The sequence below is a fragment of the Amphiprion ocellaris genome, chromosome 14, assembly GCF_022539595.1.
Source record: "Amphiprion ocellaris isolate individual 3 ecotype Okinawa chromosome 14, ASM2253959v1, whole genome shotgun sequence".
Taxonomy (NCBI): domain Eukaryota; kingdom Metazoa; phylum Chordata; class Actinopteri; family Pomacentridae; genus Amphiprion; species Amphiprion ocellaris.
In genome coordinates this window covers 17194839-17210361 of record NC_072779.1, presented here as the reverse complement: position 1 = coordinate 17210361, position 15523 = coordinate 17194839, and the positions used below count along the sequence as shown (strand labels likewise).

At 39.7% G+C, this 15523-nt stretch overlaps 1 protein-coding gene across 3 annotated transcripts in view; it reads right to left on the bottom strand.

The window, feature by feature from the left end:
- LOC111571753 (seizure protein 6 homolog) overlaps window positions 1-1518 on the bottom strand; it is a 91374-nt gene extending 89856 nt beyond the window's left edge. Inside the window, exon 1 of one of the 3 annotated variants that reach the window (XM_055017409.1) lies at window positions 1127-1518. Coding sequence is in view for 2 of the 3 variants with exons in the window: in XM_023275067.3 (XP_023130835.2) it covers window positions 1127-1211 (85 nt within the window). In the remaining variant the exon portion in view is untranslated. The remainder of the gene's footprint in view (window positions 1-1126) is intronic. The other 2 variants (XM_023275067.3, XM_023275068.3) reach the window with 2 other exon arrangements.
- Between the last annotated feature and the right edge of the window lie 14005 nt (window positions 1519-15523).

The following is a 15523-nucleotide window of genomic DNA, read 5'->3' as shown; positions in this document are numbered from 1 at the left end:
CATAAAAAATAAACTGTGAAGGTGCAGAATTCAATTTTTGCTATACAGTCATAAATCCTGCTGAGAGAAATACATTTAAATATGCATTTGTTCACCTCATTTAAAGGCTCATAATCCACTGGGCAAACTGTATCTGCACTACTTTGGAGGTGCCTCATGTCCATGCCTTGTTACTTGACCAAGAGCAGATATGCATCACCCTCCACAGAGGAGTGATAATAAAACTGTGTAGACAACCCGAAACACAGATAGGCCAACAGAAAGCATAGCTATAATGATGAAGATGGGGTAGACGCACACTGGAGAAATAATTAGGACAAGGCCACGAATCCGTTGCCGCTTCCCACAAGCACTCAACTGTGTCAAACAGCTTGGTCAATAATCTTCAGCAATTCCCGAGGATTAGAGTCTTATTACCGGGCACCGTCTGTCACACAGACCTCGGTGCCCAAAACAAGTCACTTCCTGACTGTTTACGCCGGGTTTCTGTCGATAAATAAACATCTCAAACACCCCGTTAGAGAATGGATCACATTAGGTTGGACTATGGTCCATAACAGTGTTTGGTTTGTGGATGTCTTAAGTTTATTGTTCTTCCCCGGGGCTTGTTTTCTGCAGCCAAATGTGAGTGTGATGGCAGTTAGAGCAATTTATAGCGATTGTGTAAGTTGTGACTGACAGCAAATTGTTATGTAACAAATTGTTAAACACATTTTACCCTGTAGTATAATGTGAGAATCTATAACTAATTGATCGGTGCGTATTTTGGAGCCACTTGGACACCAGTTTCCGTACGTTTTGCTGCTTGGTTTTAATTATTTGTTGTTGTTGTTGAAGTTACAAAAGTATTAGTTTGAAATATATGAAGACAATTAATGATACTATCTTTTTTTAAAATTCTCCAGCATTTTGCATAAAAACGTTGTTTCTTTCCATAGCTTTGCGCATTTTGACGATCATGTCTAAAACCTGATTTAAAAAAACAACTGTGTTAACACCGTCACATTCACACTTGTAGATCAGAGAATCGTGAATCTAATGTCATTGCACAGCACTGAGCTCTGCCCTCGCCTTTGTGTAGTTTGTCAGCAGGAAGTGCACGGAACAATCTCCACAAACTTCTTACCTTGTCCATGGATTTCGACCACGGCGGCGGTGAGAACCAAAACCGCGAAGATGGTCTTAAATTGGCAATCTCGTCTCATACACATATCTACTAAAGTCGAGGTCGCTTTTTGCGTAGCTATACAGAGCACGTCCTTGTGTTAAAAAAGAATACTTCCAGCGAGGGGGAGAGAAAAATCTACATAAAGCGAACAAAGCGAGGGTTTTAACGTCTGAAGGGTAGGAACAGGAGCGCACGGTTTGCTCTTGGACTTCCTCGGTAATTAGCAGAGTGAAGACAGTCGAGAATAATCAAGTGAAATGCGGAGGTCCCTGTTTAATTTGAACGCTCAGTAAGCCGATTCCTGACTGTGAGGCTGTCGGCACATGGAGAGAGAAGGCAGCCGAGGCTTCAGCACCGTGGACAGCTCCTAGCGTCTGAGGAGGGAACAGCCGCGTCAAAGTTAGTTGGAGGAGTTGGAACACTGTCCTCTCTGTTTTTTCTCCCAAGTCTGGCTTGATTCTATTTACATTTTCCTATCAAGACAAATATCTGTTGTATTTAACAGTTATTTTCACCAACATCATAGTCACAATCAGCTTCAAGAGCACCAAAATCTTTTTTTAAAAATCAATCTAGTCATGCTGTTGAAGGCCACATATGAAAATCACCAACAAACTGTATGTTTTTATATTTTATTACATCCTTTATTGAAGCCTCAGTGAGGTGAAATAATGTTTTCCACAATATGTACACACACACACACACACACACTTCCACACACAGAGCACACAATTTGCATGGCCTATAATATTATACAAAATTGACATTTTCATTCCAAGATTCTTTCCAACTCCTTCCATTTAGTGCAGCATAGTGTTTAAAAGCTGTTTTGTTTACATAAACTCCCTTCTGCTGGCTGAAGAGAACCAGCCCTGCTTCTCCTGCAAGATACAATGGTGAGTAATAAGGTAAGATAAGATATACTTTCTAGTCGCTAAAGGGAAATATGCCTTGGGCTGTAGTGCATATTTTACAGCTTTTTGCCACTACAGACAACACAATAATAAACAAAAAAATAACAATGCACAGCTTTGCACAGAATTTAGCCCTATGTGTGTGTGTGTGTGTGTGTGTGTGTGTGTGTGTGTGTGTGTGTGTGTGTGTATAAACCATGTAAGAAAATCTGTAGTGTCTACTTGAAGTAGACGTAGTCTGAGAATACCATGTGAGGGGTCCTTCATTATCCGCTGCGCATATCTGACGAGATTTTATTTATTAATTTATTTTCACAGGGAATTTATCGCCCATGATAAAGTGCAGTGTGCTGTGATAGAGGCTCATAAGCTTTGAGGATGAGTGAGGGGTATGTAAATGTACATTAAAAAGAAACAGAATGTTCAATTATACAATAGCATTCGGTAGAAATGAGATTTTGATAATGAATGTGCTGGTCAGGTGTTCAATGTGGGTCTTAAAAAGAGTCATATAAATTGCAGTGCTTTTTATTCCTGACCGTAATTTTAGCACACACCGGTTTTTGTGCACACACGAGTCAGGACTGCAGCTGAGTGGATTTTTTTTTTTTTTTTCCTTTTTTCAGTCCACTTCCCAGTAAGGCTTAGACTCTGCTGTGCATGACAGGTCCTGAGGTGAGACCTTCCTCAGGTGCTGGAAATAACCATGTCATGCTCCAGATCTCTTAGGTCACTGTTTGGTCCCTTTTCTAGGTTCAGTTTATGTCTCAAGGCTGTAAGTATTTACCAGTGATGTATGTCAGCCCAGTACTGCAGGAGATGTTTCCCCTTAATGAATGGCAGGAGCTCTAAATTGGTTGCTGCAGGTAAACCATAACCAGTGAGATACGCTATCTGTCACTGCAGTATTTGGTCACTGGAGCTGCAAGAGGCAAAGCCAGGGTGTAATGAGCAATTAAGTAAGTTCTTCATGAAGAGCTGGTTTTTGTGTCCTGCGTAGGCAAAACTCCTACAAGCACTAACGGCCACTGCTGTGTGGTTGGAGTTGACCTTTGACCTCCATGTGGAGTAGGAGCAAGTGAAAGATCAATAAAGTGTTAAATCATTTTTCTTAACTGCAGTTGATCAGAGTAAGTTAGGCCATCATAGAGCCAGCACGAACCGCACTGTCTTTCATCAGTAATCTCATCATCCAGGGACAGAAGTGATAATTCATAAATGAGTCGTTAGATAAGCCTGTTGAAATGTGCCTCCCTCTCATGATACCTAAATGTTCAAAAAGCATTAGTTGATACTATCTGCTCTGGTTATCATTATGCCCGCCTTTACTTATCTGGGTCATGTTAGCATGCTATATCAAAAGAGGCTTAATTTAGACCCTAATTTAATTGCTATGTGCCCACATTCGGTTCATCCAGTCAGTAACTTCTGCATAAGTCATGCTTGAACAATAACACAGCGATTCAGTTCACATTATACAGAGAGAAATAAGCAATAAATAATATGTTTTTCTTCAAGATGGCTTTCTGTGCAGCTGTATTGTTACCTGAACAGAAGATTCAGCAGGTGGACGTCCATTCACAGGCTGTGTGTTGTGCAGCACATCGCAAAACAGAAGCAAAATGGCACAATTATAAGACAAGAATAGAGATCTGGAGGGGACTGGTGTTGGAAATAAAGTGGAGTTCGTCTTCACAGGAGGCAATAAAATAATATGTGTAAGCAGATGCTATTTCAAAATTAGACCACTCCTTCTAAAAATAAAATTTGTCCAGTGGAAGCAGTAAAATGTACACCTGTTCTTTGAGTCTTACACATGCAATATCCCGCCATAAGGTAAACAGGATGTGTGTCATCAGTCATCTCGGTTCTCTGTCAACACCTCTGGGACTCAACTGTCTGGAATAAACAAGACTTTTATTTCAGAAGTATCGTGTATGTCATTGTCATTACGCTCAGGCTCATTTTGTACCGTCCTTTATTCACTCTGTCTCCTCTCCTTTCTTTTTTTTTATGCTGACTTCTCTTTCAGGTTCCATTTGACTTTGTCTCACTTTGCTTCTCTGTCTCCTCTATCACTGCACCAACATCTCTCATTTTCTTCTAAATTTATCTCAGTTTCCCCCCTTACATCCCCAAGCATGGGACAGTCCTTGCATCACTCCCCCCGTGCTCCCTCTGGTCTGACTCAGAAAAAAAAGGCTGTAATAGTGCAACTTTCTCTTTAGTGAAGCTCGATGGAGCCATAAAGCAACCCTAAGGTCTAGTTGGCAGCCAGATGGTTGCAGCCGAGCTTTCATTCTGCTAATGGGTAGGGGGGCAGCGCAGTTAATGAAAATCAGACCCTTGAAATGAAATGACCAATGTCCCAAGGTAATGAGGCGCACATCGGCAGCAAGCTTTTACAAGCATTAAGGTAATCTTAGATGGCAGGATTATGTAAAAACATCTTATGATGACTGTTCATTAGATGGCTAAGGACTGACTGATTATTATACTGCATGTTCAGCTAACAAAACCACTCCTATTGACTCAGAACACTGTCTGTGATATTTAGATTGACTGACTTGGCTAAGTGCTTCATCCAAGCAAGGCTGTGTGCCAAATGCTATCAATGAGTGTCTACCCACGCAGCATTGCAACCTACAAATTACAGCCCATGTTACAGTCACAGGCAGCAACAATATCACAGTAACACGACTCGCAAATGCATGCAGGGCTAATCATCCAGCATTGCATTTACAGTTCAGAAGCGTGACCCCTTTCAGCCAACAATCGCAATTAGAGTACTGTCCTGAAATCTGTTCACTGTTATTTACTGATGTTTCTCTCGCATTACGCCATGTCAATCAGTCTTCAGCTGCTGGATGGAATGTGAGAGATTTAGGGTTTTGAAACTGAAGGCATAAAATCAGACTTTGTAGTCGAAAAATAATATACTCCTGAATCAGCACAGTTAGCAACAGCATATTTCCTTATCTGATGCTCCGTTCCCGGCTGATTATTCATGTTTGTTGTTTTCAGCCGCCTGTTTTCTAAAGTTTTGGTGGCGTTTGAACTTCTTCCATTTTTAGGAATTTCTGAAAAAAATGTATCATTAGGAGAGAAGTGAGTGCTCCATTTATTTATTTAACTACAGAAAACATTCACAGAGGTCTGATCACAGAGAACAGAACAGTTGCTGTAATTGTGCATTTTGTCAGCTCAAGATTGTCAGGGACACAAATCTCTAACAGTATTGATTTCCTCCAATAGTTTTTTGTTTGTTTGTTTTGTGTGTTTTTTGGGACTTGACTTGTGGACTTTTTAAAAAGGCAATTTACTGCAGAAAACCACCATTCAAAGAAACAGATTACACAATTTTCATAATGGTAAAATAATTGTCTTTTGTGTATTTTCACATAGAAACACTCACTGACATTTGATTTTTTTTTAACAATGTCAATATCATTTAATCACAACAATGAGCATTGTTACTAAAGTGTGTGTGTTTTCATTAAACCGCAAGCATGAAGTCTTCATTTTGCAGAAGACTGCAGAGAAACTTATGAAATGCTACACCCTACTGAATAAGTAAATTAAAACTTAATCCTTCTTATCTGTTCCTTTTATAAATAAATTCTTCGTTTTATTTAGGATGAAGTTCCTAACTAATATGCATTTACTGAACACCCTGTATTTAATATAAACATTTGTCAGAAAAAGATATTTTGATTTTATTGACAATCTTTTATCACAATGTGCAAAATTTATAAACAAGCTCAAGATATGGATAATCCGTATTCACCATGATGAAATGCAGCCTAATACAGGCCAAAACAGAACCGACTCATTTTGTGAGCTTATATGCATCTTACCTCCACTGGAACTGACATTTGGAGATTAAAACATCATTTTTGTTGTAGCATTTACATATTTAATAGGCAGCACTGGCAAGTGATGAGTGAGGAAAGTAACCAAATTTCTCACCTAGATTTTATGTAAAGCTTTTCACAATGTTACTGTATTTGCTGTGTGTCACTGTTGCACATGCATGTATTTACATCTGTGTCCAGTTCTGACACATCATTCATCAGAACCACAAGAACAGAAGTGAAAAGATTTAAAAACAGATAAACCACAGCTACACACATGATAACCAATGCAATATAAAAGTGATGCTGCTGACAATAATAATACGTAGAATAACTGACTCTCAGTTCCTACAACTTATTTCAGTGATCAGGTCTCGCTCATGCCATAACTAACCACTGCATACTAGAGTGTCTCATATAATGAATGTAACGTCTGCTGGTGAAGGGGCAGCACTGACAATGTTGTTGTTGTTGGGAAAAAAACATGATTTTACTGGTAAATAATTTGTTTTCTGTTTAATGGTAAGAATCCAACTACCATTGCGAAAAGCCATTATTATACAGTATTTGTGTTTTGACTGTAATTTATTGATTGCCTTGTGCTCCTATCAACTCTATATCCTGGTTGCTGCCGGAGCACTGACCCAGTTCCCCATAAATATCAAGTTTCCTCTTACGAATCTCAATGCCCAGTTCAGCGTAGTTTTGTAGCATTGTGCTGTCTTCCATTCTCCCCACCCTCCTCCTTTTGTTGTGCTCTTCTTCCTTGCAGAGCCCAGTTAATTGCACATTCCTCATTACCATGTATTGGAAAAGAGCTCCCTCTGAGCAAGTCCGTTGTGCCATGGACAGGTTCTTTTTTAGACCTTTTGTACACATCTATTTTCTGCAGGAGGAAAAGGGAAGTGGAGTATATCAAGCACCCCCTAACCTCTGACCTCAAATTATGTATTTCACAAACTGCTTTATGGATTTTGTAACTGTTGGGGATGAGCGCTGGGAGACAGGCTGCAGAAGGAAACATTTCTCTTAGCTACCCATTTTCTTGTACCACAACAAACTGCGTGTTAGCAACGGTTGTTGCTGCTTACTCTGCTCTGCCTGAGTCCCTACAGTGGGAATAAAGTAGATGTGACCCTAAAGACTGAGCAGCATCTGTTAACCCCCTGATCATTGCTTCTGTCTGACGGCTAGACTGGAGCAGCGTTTGCCCAGTCATGCGGGGCCCTGCCAATATTCAGCAGGCTATGGTAATGAGCCTGAAAGGATTCCCAAGCTCAGCGCTGTCACTTTGATGACTCCAAAATTAACAGTGCACTAGAAATTCTCCATACCTGCTGTAATAACATTCAAGATAGAAAGGGACGTGGGACAGCAATACAGGTACAAGAAAATTAATGTAACCCCTCTTGTCAAATGTAATTAGAACCACGGTGCCACAGATATGGTCGCAGTGGCTGTTTTTGAAAGGGTGAAGCACGAAATTATTGCTGAAGTGGGAAACTATTTTGCCCTGATAAGAATATTCCATTTGCTGTCACAGAGGCATATGTTAAGATGTAGTTCTCTGTAGGTATAATAGAGCACTGGGCTCGTATACTACTAAACGCTGAACCATTCATTCACAAGGCAACACACACACACACACAGGCAGAACAAATACTGTGCACACATTATACAAGACGCTATGGCGGGAACACACAGGCTTTCACAGCGAGCTCGGAAAATTAGCATTTTGTTTCCCACGCGCACACACAAAGCTTTCATGAATAGTGTGACATGTTGTCCCATTCTTTTACATCCACATCTCTGTTCACCATTTCTCCTGTTCCCCTTGCTGTATCCCCCTCCCTCTCCTTGACCTTCTCTTTTCATTAGTCAGAGTGTGTCTCATGCCTCTGAGCATGCTGATAGTGCACTGCTCCAAGGCTGCATTTATCAAGATGATAAAGCACTCTCAGACAACAGCCAAGTATCTCAAGGCTAGTGGCCACGGTACCTGACAAGTGACAAGAAGTCGCACAAACAACTCCACCTCCATCCTCCCAGTGTCCCCCTCCCGCTCGCGTCGGCCGTACACCATGCCTAGTTGGTCACAGGTTGTTGCCTCAGGTCACACCAGCCTCTAATGAGAAGTTAAGTGCAGATGAAGGTGGGGTGAGTGCACATGACAACGGATCTGCCTCCGCCTACGCATGTACACACACTTTTCCCTGCACAATGCAAACTGCTTGCAGCGCACACGTGTCCGTTGGGCTGTGTGTCTGGGTTCGGCGACATCCTCTTAAACCGTGCAGGCCCTGAGTCACAAAAATGCAAGTCGCGCCACTTTAGCTCCAGCTTTCATCTTTGCTCACTGTTCACCTCACTTTCCTCAATTCAATGGCTTTTCTTTTTTTTTTTCTCTCTCTCTCTCTCTCAGCCATAAAGGTGCTGTCTGCCTCCAGAGAGCTCCAGCCAGCAATCACTGTTCAGCTCTCAGACTCAAACTGACAACTTAGACGATGGGGAACTTATGTTATTCTCTTCAAAAGGTATTAGCAATTGTTCTAATGGGAGGCAACTCTTTTTTTTTTTTATCTTGCCTCTCCTTTCAAGTCACCATTCAATTTCATTTGGACGTCATTATTCTGTTAAAACACATGTTCGTTCACAATTAAAAAGTACATTGTTCATTGGAAGTCAATTTTTAATGAAGAGGCTCAAAAGGAAATTTTACTTTATTGAAACAGTTTGATTTCTTTTGTTCCTTCCCGCTAAAATATGCTTCTTGCTCTGCCCTTCTCTTGTGCTGACTCTCTCTCACAGACACACATTTATCACTGATGTGACAGGCTGACTGAGCCCTGCCAATATGTAAAGGACATTTTTATACTCCGAGCCACTCAGCTTATCAACACTGCTGCAGTGTACACTGACATGTGTTATCTGTATTGTGCTTTTATCGACGTAATCATATTTTTCATATCTGTGACACTGGACACTTACAGCTCTGACATTGCTGCTACACGGGAACAGCATTACAGCACCTATGTTTCTTGATGAAAGTCACACGTTGGAAAGTGGCAGCACGGTATTTTAGATTAGCAAGTCTTTTTTTGCTGACAAAGTAAGGGGGAAATTTTTTTACCATGCGGGCATGTTTCAGCTACGTCTGCAGACTTCCTCAGAGCGTCATCTGACACGTGATGACGTGTCCTTTTCATCAGGTGACACAGTCTGACAGATCTGTCAGAATCTGTCAGGCTGCCCTCCTTCGATGGTCTCTGGAGGAGGGAGTCCCAGCTGTGAGAAGGTGTAGGCACCCTTGTCCTGGTCCATGGAATTATTGGCCCACTTTCTAATCTCAATGGCCTCTTTTATCCATCTCTTGTGCTTGTTGATCTCTGATGTTCATCCCAGTCAATAATATGGCTGTTTCTGTGGCTTTGGTCTGTATTGGCTGATGTTTTGCTTTCTTGATTGGCTTTTTCTTTTACTGTTCTTGTGAGTCGTCTCGCTGCCTCTTTTTCACATTCTGTCTGGTGTTCCTTTTTCTTGTACTGAATGTTCCTCCTGTTTCTCCTACATATGTTTTATTGCATGATCTACACCAGGGGTGTCAAACATGCAACCCACGAGCCAAAACCGGCACACCAGAGGGTCCAATCCAGCCCACAGGATGACTTGGTGTAGTGTAAAAATTACAGAGAAGACATTAACTGCAAATTGTAAATTTGTAAAACCAGAAATTTTAAATATTTTCTCCACCTTGACAAGTTGTTTTGATCATAAAGTAAAATACTATATTGCTCATTGTTCTTTTGTTGTTTTGTATCTCATTTTTGTAATATTTTGTGTTGTTTTTGTTGTTTTTTTGTCATTTTTTGTCAGACTTTTGTTGCCCTGTCTCATGTTTTTGTCATTTTGTTTCTCATGTTTGTCATTTTGTGTTTTCTTTTGTCTCACTTGTGTCATTTGTCTATTTTTTGTCATTTTTAACTCACTTTTATCATTTTTTTGTCTCATTTTTGTTGTTCTGTCTCTTTTTTGCCTTGCTTGTGTTGTTTCTCCTTTTTCGTCATTTTGTTTCTCACCTTTGTCATTTTGTGCCTTGTTTTTGTCATTTTGTCTCATTTTTGTAATATTTTGTCTCTGTTTTTGTTGTTTTTTGTCTGATTTTTGTCATTTTGATCTTAAAGTAAAATACTACATTGTTTAGTTGCAGAGGACTAAATGTTTTGTGCCTTTGTAGACACTTTGTGATCTGTAGGTCGTAATGTGTAAATGATAAACAGAGACATAGCATTGTTGAGATTACATTTCAGGTTGCTCATAATATTTAGTTAAAAAAACAAACAAACAAACAATTCCTTAAATGTTAACATTTTCAGGATGTACTAATTTGGAGTTGTCATTTTTCATAGGTTATTACGCTCTGATTTAACTGGTCCGGCACAGTTGAGATCAAATTAGGCTGAATGTAAGCCCCTGAACTAGAATGTGTACTGATCTACACAGTATTTCATATAGAACGTTACATTTGTTATTCGCTTCTATTTTGTCTTTTGGGTGAACTAATAGCTGTCAGAGTTTGGTATGTGGTTTTACTGCTGTGTTGATGTTGTGTTTTTTCATTGTCTATATAGGTTCTGTTATCCCTTAGATATATGGAATGGTGATTATGGTGTCTGTTTTTATTGTTCAGTTTTTGGGTGTGTTTTCCTTTCTTTTTGTTTCTTCTCTTTGCTCCTGACTTCTTGTTTCCCTTTGTTTAGGGCCCATTTTGGATATTGGTAGTGTGTGAGTGTGTTCTTGATGTGTTTGTCCTCCTCCTGACTGTCTTTATCTTCTGCTATGATACTGACCTGTTCCTAGAGTGTTCTGACAACTGAAAGTTTGTGTGCCATGTGGTGTTCTGATGTCCAGAGGAGGTACTGGTCCATGTGAGTGGGTTTCCTGCAAACTGTGATTTTTATGCTGCCGTCTTGTCGGTGATGAATGTTAATGTCCAAAAATAATATGGTCCGGTTTATTTCTTCTGCGTGTGTTACTTGTATGTTGCCAGTGTCGTCCATGTTTATTCAGATGGTCTGTGAATTTTTGCGTTATTTTTTCCAGGATCTCGTCAACGTACCTTTTCCAAAGTGTGGGTCTAGTGTGTGGGTGTTGTATGGATGGCTTTGGTTTCCAGGTCCTCCAAGAAAAAGTTGTGAAACATTTTAGCAAGGTAAAAAACTCACCTTTACTAACTTTGTCGGCAAAATAATTGCTTATTTAACAAAAGAAAATGACTAAATGAACATAATCAATCTAGAATGGTATTTTGTTGACTTAACGTGTCCAAAAAACAAAAAAAAACTCTACATTTGTACATTCCAAATAGATGTTATTTTCAAATGTATGTAGTTTCCAAAAGCCGCCACACATATGTTGCTGCAAAGAACTTATTTTATACACTATAATTACATCTATCTACAGTAATTGCTGAAAAGCCAACTGATGGAGATTGGATTCTTTGGTGAAATGGCAAGAGCTTAGAAATGACTCAGTTTTCCATATGTTTTGCAGTAAGAGCACATAGTGCACCCAGTAGAAAAGTGTGATGATGGCTGCACGGCGGTAATAGAGGACCTCGAAGTGTTTCTGAAATAACAAATGTCAAGGAGGATGGATGGTCATTCTATTACTTTTTTTTCATCTTCACAGGGTGCTGCCACTTTAAGAAATCATTTCAAAAAGTGCTGCTCATTGAGTGACAGATGTAGACCGATCATGTTATATGTAATTTACAGTTATTTTGCTTAAAAATGTGACTGTATATTGTAAAACAGAGAACACTATTAGAGGGTAGACCAGCTTATGACACTGTGATGCTTTCACATTACATCTACATTGGATTCTTTTTCAATGCCTTTAGTCTTTTCACTCTAGCCCTGAAAAAAGATTTCTTTTCTGTGGCATTGTCATGTTTCTTTGAACATGTGACTGAGATTTTGAGTTATTTTGCTTCTGTAACATGTCGTCTTTCAGACAAGTGGAAAGGAAATATCCAAAATATGTTGTTTATTTTAATGCACTTCATCTATTGGATGTTTGTGCAGATTAACACGCATTTATAAAAATAATACCTAATTTGCATGTTCAAACTGAAAACTTGTAAAACAAAAAATGTTTGTCTAAATGCAGGGGGAGCTTCATGCTTGTATCTATTAGTTAAATTTCCTCCCATAAATAGAAGTTTCCTTTTTTTTTCTTTTACAGTTTTACACATATCTTCAAATGTTCTTTATTATGAAGGTTTTTGCAAAGGAGTTTGTTCGTATACTATATACAGCCTTATTTATAGAACATTCCACTGCTAAAAAATATGTCAAGAAATTTAGATTTTTCTGGATGCTGACAGTGTTTTTTGACTGATCGAGTGATAAAAAGGGACATCCAAAATCCCCTCTGTGAAAGTATTTGACTTGAATATGCCAACATTAATATGTCAACAGCTGCCCACAAACACAGAGTTGAGGTTTCAATGTTTTTATGTCTGAGTTCGTGTTTACCTCCACTGCACCTCCTTTATACAGACGCCTTCCCAGTCCTGCTTTCTAATAGCTTTTTTTCCTCACAAGGTTGTTTCTGTATTCCAGATCCGATCTCTCTGTAGATGCTTAACTCTCACCTTTGTCGGCCCTCCTGCATGTGTACTGTCCACAGAATCAAAGAGTCTAAAACCTCACAACAGCAGCTCCATGGCAATATCTCAGGGTTGGTGACCGTTGCAGTGCTTTCTTTATATTTTCATTTTTATCATTGCTAGCTCTGTATACTGCACAATCTGAACTTCTTGAAAAATGCACTCGGAGACATCTCAGCTCAAAATATCTCATTCCGTGGTGGAGTTGTGTGCTTGGCATTGCCAGCTGTATTCATTTATTTCATGCTTCACTATTTCCTTTAATGTTCCTTCGCTGTGTGGGTACTTGGATTCTTAATGGCCTCCTTGCGTTAGGCTCAATGCAACAGTCAACAAAAGCATGATCAGGGCCCCCTTTTTTTTTAATCTAGTTGTGTCTTTTTCTCTCCTCTTCTTATTCAAAACTGCTCATTTGGCTCCCATGGTGCTACTGGGCTCCTTATTTCTACTGTACTTATGACAGTGACATGGTAACATTCACATTCCCACTGAATAAACATTAAATAAAGCTTTTCTTCTATTTTCTGCCATCAAGTTAAGAGGCACAGATGAAAAAAAGGAACAATTTGAGGTTATGAAATATGAAAATAAAGAGATATTTTCATGTCAGCGCAGGAGGGTAGAGTTTATATCTAAGTATGAACACGTCCCATTCAATTTGCTGTATCTCAAACAATCTTTTTGGTTGTTCTTCACCTTAAAATACACAAAATAAACATGTTCCTTTGTTTGTTTCTGTGCCTGCTTTCATTCTGCATGACCTACAGCCTGCACAAAACAATGTCAACAAAAGTCTTCAAGATAAAATAGGGTATATGCAACCAGCCTTATGACCTGGAGGCTTGACATTTGCAGTGATTGATTTATTTTTAGTGCTGGCTCTTTGATTTTCTCAGGGGTCTGTGCCGCATTGCTGGATGTGTGACACTACACAGATCACTTGTAAGTGATTACACACTGCAAATGATGACAGCCCTGTGCAATAATAACAATAATAATAGGAGACACTGGGGTCTAGACTTGAACTCCTCCCTCAAGTTGTCGAGATCCATATGTGCCTTTGAGCAAATCACTTTACACCCAGCCCCTCCAGCGAAAGTGTGATTGTGGTAAGAAGCTCCCAAGTGTGTCTGTGTGCGAGTCTTGGAATTGTTAAAGAACACCAGTGCTCAGTAAATCATATCTAGAAGAAATAGTCTTCAAAAAAAAAAAATCAAACACTGTGAAGGGGAAAAAAAGCTGCTATTCTACTGTGCATGATGCATGCACCTCACTGACGGTGCTTGGATCAGGCCGTCAGGTTGACTTTGACCTCCATGAATGGCCTCAGGTGTGGAGCAATGATGAGTGCTATCTGCCAAAGAAAAGCTGCTTATGCGGGGAGCCGCTCTGCTCTTTCCTGCTGGAAGAGCTGGAACTATGCAGCCCTGACCTTATTGGGGACTTGGGGAAGACTTCCTTATTAAGAATATACCAGTATATGCCTTTGCTTGTTCTCAGAGAAGCTGCAAGAAAAAAGAATGCAGCGATTTGTTTGTCAGATATTCACCCTTGCTTTCAGTTGTTTCTAATTTCGAGCTTGCATTGGATTAATCAAGAACCAAGGGTCAGCTGATTAATCCTGCTTCTAATGGTCAGCCCTTTCAAACACTCGCCTGCAATGGTCCAGAATCAAACAATTAAAATACAAATGGGCTCAAACTGATTTTGTGTGATGACTCTTCAGAGAGCGCAGCACTACAGCATGATTATTTCAATATGTTTCTACTGGGTCTGGCTGATCCAGTGAGTATGACTTAGTCATAGTCATCTGGGTGACTTCACATTCTGGATTACTTTATGTTATTGGAGAAAGGATGCTTTGCTGTGTTTTATGTTGCCCTTAAGCTCTCAGCTTTTCCGGATAAGCCTCCTACACAGCTCTGTTGTCCGCTGTGTCTGTTCTACATCAGCCTCACAATCAAATCACAAAAACTTAACCTAACGATACGTGAACAAGGATGATTAATTCATACCCATTTTCATGCACATTATTATGAAAGAAATGCATTCTAGTTTTAAAATTTAATAAGAGTGGCAGGCAAGCAGGAAGCTACATGAAAAATGAATAAACAACAAATACGGTGTCTATATTAAATACATAGAGCCTGAGGCCGTACAACATTGTTCACATGTCAACATGTAGTTTAATTCTACAGCAAACACTCCTGGTCAGAAATATAACAGAAGAGCAGCCACACAAATCCACATTGTCAGATTGCTCGGGTAGGTAATTTGATTCTGGGGCCTGGAATGGCGCACCATGCCACTAACAATAAAAACTACTATACTGAAAGGTATTTACAGAAGGCATATTTATTGAATGCCTTTTGCAGCAAAAAATGCAGACCATACATAGTGCCAAAAATGGAGTGTGTTTCATGAAAGTTTTATGGATTATGACTTTCTCCCTCATTGAAAATTCTTTCGAGCAACAACGAAACAGCAAATACTGTACTTTTGTGACCAGATTATGTTTTCCATCAGATACACAGAACGTATTAGTAATATGTTCTCTCTGATTGTACTTTATATCTGGTATTCCAGTATAATATCCGCATGTAGGCACCGCAGCATTATGGTTTTTCTTATAGCTGTGTGTATATACTGAGAATGTGAGAGTGCAGCTGCAAGGACTCATTAAATACAGTACAATGAGGTTCCCACAGATTTCCACTTAAACTTAACACTCTGACAATAAAGCGGATTAAATGCAAACATGTGTCTTGAATTGCAAAGAATGCGGCTAACCCTGTTTGAAAGCCAACGCACAAAAAGAAATCAATAAAAAGTGTCACAGTGGCATTCTGTGCTCAGGGCTCAGCATTGGGTGGCTGTGCAAGGTGTAAGCCGGAGAGCTGAGAGGTGAGTGGGATGC